Raw genomic sequence first — 8,043 nt, 5'->3', positions numbered from 1 at the left:
CCTCCTATCGTCTCTCTCCCCGCGTGACTTGTTCGGTGCACCTATACCGTTTTGCTGTGGCTCCTTCCGCCTGGCTCCCCCTTTGGCGCTCGCAAGAAGTGGCCCCCCAACGCCCTCTCGCGGGTAATGGGGCGGGATGTGGCGGAGCGTGGCGGAGCGTGGCGGGGCGTGGCGGGGGAGAGGGGCTGGTACCAGACCGGCCCCACCGCGTCGCGCCCGCACCCCGCACACATTGCGGGCACAAAACAATATCGGGATGGTAGGGCGAGGTTCAACCCTGTCAGAAGGGCGGAGGAGGAGGAGAAGGAGGCGGGGGGAGGGATGGAGATGGTGGAGGTGAAGGATCAGGAAGTAGTGGGGGAGGAGGAGGAGAGAGAATAATCGGAGAAATTTAGGAAAGAAAATGGCGCGTGGTGTTTATCCTTTGATGATGGAAGTGAGTGGTTGGTGGTGGTGGGGCTCGACTTCCTGTGTGTCAAATCCCGAAAGTGACTTCCGCGGCGCGCGCGCCTGTTGGGGATGGGGTGCTAGGGGGTGAGGAGAGGGGGTGAGGGAGAGGGGGTGAATGAAGGGGGCGGGGGCTTAGGCCACGGACTGTGAAATACAGGAAGCGCCCGGCCGCGCCGTCATGGCTGACACGGGCTTACCGGCTCACGTGCTGCGATCAGACGGATTCACAAAAAAGGGGTCCTATCGTAAAAACATGTATTATAACATATATATATATATCGTTCTGATTGAAAGGGATTTAAAGTACAAAAAAAATGCGGGGGTCCCCAAGCCCCAAAATAGGTGAAACAACGAGTCTACGTCTACGTGCGTTAAAACGAGTCAGGAGGGAGTTTGAGACGACTATGCACTCGAAACGCAAGTGTTTTAACGTCGCGCACGTGTAGTCGTGTCAGTGCCTAATCTTACGCACTATGAATCTCACTGTGCATAAACAAGCAGAATTTTATACAGCCATGCACAAATTTTATGCATAATAATGCACAGGAGACTGTCTTTTGCTTTCATGTACGGCTACTCCAAAGTATTGCAGAGAGAGTACAGTTGGAGTGTTTTAGAACCGTTATTTGTTGCGTTCACTGGAAAATATATTGTGTCACGTGTCACGTCAATGTGAACAGTTTAGGTTACAGAATGTCAAACGTTATCATATGTGACCAGGGTTTCGGTCAGACGAACACCCCACGTTGTATTACGGGACAAAGTGTACACAGTATTGCGCAAGTGAAAACGAAAACCCCCTCCGATACTGCTTCTGATTCTCGTTCGCTCCCCCATCATTAGGGCGACCTTCACTTTGCTTCCATGCGCGCTTGCGAGCCGATTGGGGCAAAGGCAGCTTGGTGTGTTGGGGTATCGCCCATTAGTATATGAGGAAGTGTCGCTCACACACTAAACCCAGCCAGAAATGCATCGTCGAAATTTGGGCGATTTCATCGATCGACCCAAAATCGACGTCGATTCGATGGGATTTTGTCACCTAAATCGACGAATTGTCGACTTCGACGTCGTTTCGACGTCGTTTCGATTTAACATTTCTGGCTGGGAAAGACAACCCCTCACTTTTGAAGAAGTCTCCTGTGATTCTCTGGGAATTTGCCTCATTTTTAATGGAATTTTTACCGTGAATGGACATAATGAGCGGAGGCACATCGGTACACAACACTGAACCCCTTTATGCCTTTGTGCAAACGTGCACCATCATACTCATAGAAAACGCCGTGCTTATCTAGTTAGGCTTCCCAGGGAGTATCTACAGCGTGCAATGCATGCTGTTGGATTTTCAGAGCTCAGAGCTCCGCACCTCACTCTGGCGCATGACGTGCCGTAACACGCCGTAACGCCGCATGTCCTCAGTTAAATATGTGTTATGTATCGAACAGAATGGTTTTTTCACAGCCCGTTTTTCAAAGGCTGTACGCACGACTGGAGATTGAAGATTTAAATAAAGGACCTGCCCATGCGTGCAATACTCTAAATCACGCTTTTCTGTACCGAGCTTGCACGGGGCGCTGTAGAGAACCCAATTACTGCAGATATCAGATCGCCAGTTTAATTAAATTCGCTTTCGACCGCTGGCGCTGGCGCATGCCACGGGCCACATTTTAAATCGCGTCATACCGCACGCAATTTTGTTTTTACAGTAGCTCAGGGAGTATGAAAAACTTCGTTTGAAAGCCCGCCCTTCTGCTTTGATAAAGCTATGCAGCGGGATTGTACACACGGCCTTGTGTCTGTCTGACTGTGTCTTTCTGTCTGTCTCAGGGGCGTTGGAACGTCTTTTGGCCAGGAGGGGACAGCTTATCCTACCCTTTTTGGCGAACACTTACGGCAACTATCCCCCCCCCGCAAAAAATGCTTGGTCGTCTTAAACACATGGTTTCATTTCCATTTTTCCTTATTTCATGGCACTTTCCTCCAAATTTTTCCTCAGTATTAAGAAGTACATGGGCAAACAAATATATCCCGCTCATTCCCCCGCAAAAAGAGACAGACAAAAATGTGCTTTTATTTTTCTATAGATCTTCTATATCGTTTACATGCGCGAGAGCTCAGCAGCGGTCGAAATTTGATGCGTAACTGTTATGTTTAGGTAATAGAAGCGCATAAAGTCGTAGCTACAGTGAGGTAATAAAATGCACGGCGAGCGAAGGGAACGCAAAAATCTTTTGGCGATCGGGGCGCTAAAATCCCCGCGGGATGAGAGAGGGGCATATTGCCGGTAGTTTCAATGGTTTAAATTTGGTACAGAGAACAATAAGGCCACCGTTCAAGCAAGACTGTCTACAGTGTAGCCGTATTCGCACACTGTGCCGTGTATAAAACCTGGGTTTCCCGGTGTTCCAGCGACACCGTGCTCCGCCCAGTACTCTAGGTGCAACGCACGACGAGACCTCTCAGCTTAAGACTTCGCGTTCTGCGCTTTTTGCGCACGCGAAACCCATGCAACAATTTGCATAAGCGTATCGATCGATGCATCCGCGACTGTCCTATCTATGTGACAGTTGTCACTCAAAGCAGAAATGTTCGCCGACGAATCGAGCCTGGAAGGAAACGATCGTATGGAATGATGCTGAGGCTGTGCACGCCAACGCCTCTATGTGGCGGGGTCCTGTCGAGTCGAACGCCGCAACACACGTTTTGATCCGCGGTCGCGTTCCACAACTGAGCGTGAGGCTCGCGGCAGTCAGCAGCAGGTTATTGTCGCTACGCCGAGGAGCTGTGATGATGTACGCACTCGTGGCTCTGGCACTACTTCTGCCAGGTGGCCAAGGGAAAGCCATCAACTCGCTTGCGGTACGTTACACTCAAGTCCGTAAATGTCGCACACTTGTAGGTGTGTGAATGTCGGTCACATGTAGGTGTTTGAATGCCCGTTCGTACACTTGTAGGTGTGTGAATGCCAATTCAAACACTTGTAGGTATGTGAATGCCCATTCGTACACTTGTAGGTGTGTGAAAGCCTATTCGTACACATGGGGTGGGAGGTGAATTTTACTTTTGAAAATTCACACTTGTGCCTCCGTGGGTACGAATGACGGTTGCACACCTCCAAGTGTGTGACATTCACACACCTTTACTGTTAATGAATTTCGTCATTTCACGACAATAATCTGTCACGAATAGTTTGTTATTGAAATTGACGAGAATTATTCGTCAATTTCGGTTAAGAATTGTTCGTAGCGGTATAAAACAAACTATTCGTAACATCACGATATAATAGTGCCAATTAATCAGGATGTTATAGTGTTTGTTTAAAAAATTCTTATGTACAGGACCGCTCTTTTAGGACAACAACCGAGTTACAAACTGTTCGTCATTTTACGAATGTATTCGTTACTTTAAAATAATGAAGAGTTTGTGTAGAAAAATTAACAGGACATTTTTCGTCAAATTACGAAAAAACTTCCAACAGTGTTGGTTCCCGGCGTAGTAACGCGACGTCGTGTGTCGAACCAAACAGTCCGTTGTCAAAAATATCGTCGTAAATTTACAAAAATTTTGTAAACTCGAATTATAATTTAAGTTGTAAATTTACGAGGGCACATTTTTTACTCTCATTTACTTTCAAGTCAATTTGTACTGCATGTAATTTTACGTTTTCAAATTGTAGTTTTACACTTTGCGTCAAAGAAAATTTTCCTGTAAACCTTCCTACTATTTCTCACCGTGTCCTGCGTATGTAGACCTCCTAAAACGGTATTTCAACCATTTTAACGATTATAGATAAAATTAATCAACACCGTTTTCTACGAAAGCCGGGAACATTCCGCGTGATCTCTTAAAACTCTCAATCAAGAATCGATCTTTGAAAGCAGATGATACAAATGTAGGTCTTAAAGTCTTTAAGTAAAATGTATACTATGGACCATGGCGAAACTATACGATCGTATTTGCCGGAAGTTTCGATTAAAACAACTCCCGGCTTTTGGCTGACGGAGTCGTTTGCTATTTCCAGGGCCCATACACAGCTTACGCGGATCGGTTTTACAACTGTGAACGCAAGACCGCATGGGCATGGTATATACGAGCCACTCACTTCAATCCTCTGAAACCAAATGAACTGCAACTCCTCACTGGAAACATGACCAGTGAAAGACCGGTTGATGACAAATGTTGGGTAAGGCGATGCCATTCAAAGTAAATATGCAAGGTTTAAAATTCGCTAAGAATAAATTTAACGAAGCAGTGAATCGGCAGTTTACGTAAGGGTTTTATTTGAAGGCATAATATGACTTTAAGCCAACATAACGACATGCATTATATCTACAATAAGCTTTTTACCGATACTCAGTCGATAACTACTATTTTGTAGAGTGCTCTAAACTGGAAACGCATGTGTGTGAATGTCGCTCACCTGCGGGTGTGTGAATATCCATTCGTACACTTAGAGGGGTAAACGTGTAAATTTTCAAGGAAAAATTCACACCTTTACCCCTCTAAGTGCACGAATGGATATTCACACACATGCAGGTGAGCGACATTCTCACATTTGCGTTTCCAGTGCACTGATTGAACATTCAATTGAGTAACAACTTGTTCTTACAGTTGAAAGTATACCTGGATACTCGGTCTAATAACCAATGGAAAGAAAACGCGTTTATCTTCGAATTTAGAGATAAGGCGTGCAACACGCTGCAAGTTCACACTCCCGGATTTTATAACGTTTTTTTTGGAAAAGAAAAGAAACCTAAAGGTGCTCCCTGCTCAATTGGTCCTGTAAGTAAATATGCCGTCAGGTAAAATCTGTGTCAGCCTGAGCCTGCACCTTTCTTGTGTGATTGCATCTTTACAACACTGTTAAAAATTACAACAGTACTGTGTAGTCATGTAGGCTGGATTGTACCTTATACAGGGTGGTCCACAGACCCCTTCCATTATTTTGCTTATACTGTACCGGATGCAGGCCTTGGGCCGGGTTGCATACTCGCACGGGGCCGTAAGGCGCCGTTGTGGGCGACGGGAGGCGGGAGGTAGGCCCGCCCGCACGCCTCCATGCGGTACAGTATAGGCAAATTAAAGGAGGGGGTCTCTGGACCACCTGTACTAGTAGGAAGAAAGTTCTTTCCAAGCACGGTCAAAGACTTTGACCCTCCAATAACACCAGTAACAGATTTTGACCGGTGTGAAAGTAAGGACGATCTGGTTCTGGGAACAGAATTTTCACGAAGCACAAAATGCGCGCATCTGTTTGTACGTCTTACGCCCGCATGGAAATGAGTATATCCAAATGACACTTTCGGGTATACTTTTGTGAAAAGTATACATTAGGTATACTTAAAATATAACAGATTGGAACCACACTTAAGGCAAACGTTTTTCACACTTTTTGTATACTTTTTTTACACTTTTAAGACACTTTGGCCGGTCACTTTTTTAGCTCTTTTTTTCCGTGTGCACGGAAAAAAAAGGGTTGGTCGTGGTGACCAGATTGTCCTGGTTGAAACTGAATTGGTTGTAGGCATCGAACCGCTTGGTTGTGGCAGCCGGCTGGGTTCCCTCTCGTGTTACAACTCGCTTCGTAGGGTCTGCTCGGTCGCTACAATCAAACTCCACCCTACATTCTGACTTGACTGTGCCCATGCAAGTGGCTTGCTCGTGGTAACTACCCGGCGCCGTTTACCTAGGTCGACGATCACTACAGGGACGTGCGAGAGAAAAGGGGTTGCCCACTATTCCTTGTCGCCACCTAGCGGTAGAAATCAGAATCACGTGCAGCGTGGCACTCCTTTCGCAACCCGGAATGATTATTTCCTTAATTTCATTTCACCCGCGACCATTTGACGCGAATAACTCCTTCCTACGCCAAGATAACAACCATTTGAAATTATATTTCGATTGTTGAAAACCATAAGTTAATTATTTGCAAGATACGCTTATATTTCTGTTACCTCGCGGTGAGGCCTTCGGTCGCCTCCATTGGTGGGTGTCCCGAGTGACGTCTCCACGGTACCCTGTAAAAGGGTCTGACAAATAATCGTCTTAGGGCGATTGTTGAGACTTGTCGATTTTTGATATCTGCCGGACCTCAGTGGATCGCAGGATCTTGATTTCAAACTTCAATAATAAATTCTAGTCAAAAATCAGACAAAACAACTGACGCCCGTTTAGTATGACCTTCAAGACGACAAATCGATCACGGCGATCAACTTTTTAGCTGCAGCCACGAGGTGTAAAACAGACCTACTCCCTGCAACCAAGTAAAGTTCGATTCCTGCTATTAGCGGTTCTGATCGCCACGATCAACCCGTCGGTTGTCGCAACTAACCTGCTGCAGCTATGCCGCTTGGTTGTCACAATCAGAAAGTCGATACTGCTGGTATCTATCGAGAGAAATGGTCGTGGCGATCGACTTTCGGTTGCCACAACCAACCATTTTTTTCCGTGTGGGCGTTCAACATGGGGACCAGGACTCTGGCAAGCATACGCCGTTGGTTGTTGAATTGACTTTACCCGAATAATGCCTCTTTTCCAGGGAGTTTTCTCAGTGGTAGAGACTCCAATCGACTGGACGTTTCCGAAATTTCTGATCATGCCTTATGGAAATTACAAATTTCGAATGACGGTTGGTGTTGGCAAAGAAATGGTGGCATGCTTGATAGTGGAGTGTCATGTGATTCCCAAAGTGCAAACATGAAAAGAGTAGAACATATTATAAAAGTTTGACGTGTCAGCAGTCAGCACAGTATCCTTTCATTGTTTTGGTGTCGTTGAGTTGTTTTATTATTCTCCTTCCACTATATGCGTACCTTGCTGTACTAAAGCCGTTTACTATGTTCGCCCGGACTGGACGGCCTGCTCTGCTCTGCTCTCAGGGCCGTCTTCTACCCATCAGCCCATCGTGCTGCCGACGAAAAAAATAAAAAGACGCACGGTGGGTGCCCCACTCCGCATCGACCCCACATAGCCGCCCCGCCCCGCCCCGTTGAGTTGGCCAGGTGAAGAACCTTCCCGTGTCGTCCCGCGCGCGGGTCCCTTCGAGGCGCCAGTTTGATTACGTGACAGGCGAGCCCAATGTGAGGGGAGGGGGGGGGGGGTTAGGGGCTTGTGTGTGGAGAGAGAGAGAAAGAGAGAGAGAGAATAAGGGGCAAGCGAGCAGGGGCCGACAAGAACGCCTGTCTGGAGATGCACGACGGTCTGTCAACATGTGCGTTCGCTGTTCGCTGACGGGGATTTCTGCTTCCCTGGTAAACATAATACGGTATCGGTTGGGTCGCGGTCGATTGTCGGACAAGGCGGATACAATAACAAAATGATTTTTTAAAATATAGGCCTAGGTTTCTTTATAATGTAAGAAGATATAATGACGTTGGTTAATGGATCTCTCTCTCTCTCTCCCTCTCTCTCTCTCTCTCTCTCGCTCTCTCGCTCTCTCGCTCTCTCGCTCTCTCGCTCTCTCTCTCTCTCTCGCTCTCTCGCTCTCTCGCTCTCTCGCTCTCTCGCTCTCGCTCTCTCTTTCGCTCGCGTATCGAGCACCCGGCGTGCGGCCCTGCTTCCCTTCAACCCTCACATGATTCATGGCTGCTCCCTCCG

The 8,043-nt window shown here is 47.1% G+C and overlaps 2 protein-coding genes across 2 annotated transcripts in view; both read left to right on the top strand.

The window, feature by feature from the left end:
• The window catches only part of LOC113213774 (neuromodulin), a 126,807-nt gene that overhangs the window by 35,982 nt on the left and 82,782 nt on the right, over nucleotides 1-8,043 (top strand). The window lies entirely within an intron of this gene.
• Nucleotides 3,055-7,191, top strand: LOC127748984 (uncharacterized). The gene is made up of 4 exons (XM_052265156.1): nucleotides 3,055-3,306; nucleotides 4,469-4,630; nucleotides 5,059-5,229; nucleotides 6,986-7,191. The coding sequence occupies exons 1-4, from the start codon at nucleotides 3,109-3,111 to the stop codon at nucleotides 7,145-7,147; spliced, it is 693 nt and encodes a 230-aa protein (XP_052121116.1). The 5' UTR covers nucleotides 3,055-3,108; the 3' UTR covers nucleotides 7,148-7,191.

The sequence above is a fragment of the Frankliniella occidentalis genome, unplaced genomic scaffold (assembly GCF_000697945.3).
Source record: "Frankliniella occidentalis isolate FOCC.00 unplaced genomic scaffold, Focc_3.1 Scaffold24, whole genome shotgun sequence".
In the NCBI taxonomy this organism is placed as follows: domain Eukaryota; kingdom Metazoa; phylum Arthropoda; class Insecta; order Thysanoptera; family Thripidae; genus Frankliniella; species Frankliniella occidentalis.
This window is presented reverse-complemented; position numbering and strand designations above follow the sequence as displayed.

What these genes read in the sequence shown, in the direction of transcription:
- LOC127748984 (XM_052265156.1), top strand. Translation starts at nt 3,109, where the DNA reads ATGTGGCGGGGTCCTGTCGAGTCGAACGCCGCAACACACGTTTTGATC. An exon ending in CGGTTGATGACAAATGTTGG is followed by an intron (nt 4,631 to 5,058) that starts GTAAGGCGATGC and finishes TTGTTCTTACAG; the next exon opens with TTGAAAGTATACCTGGATAC. An exon ending in CTCCCTGCTCAATTGGTCCT is followed by an intron (nt 5,230 to 6,985) that starts GTAAGTAAATAT and finishes CCTCTTTTCCAG; the next exon opens with GGAGTTTTCTCAGTGGTAGA.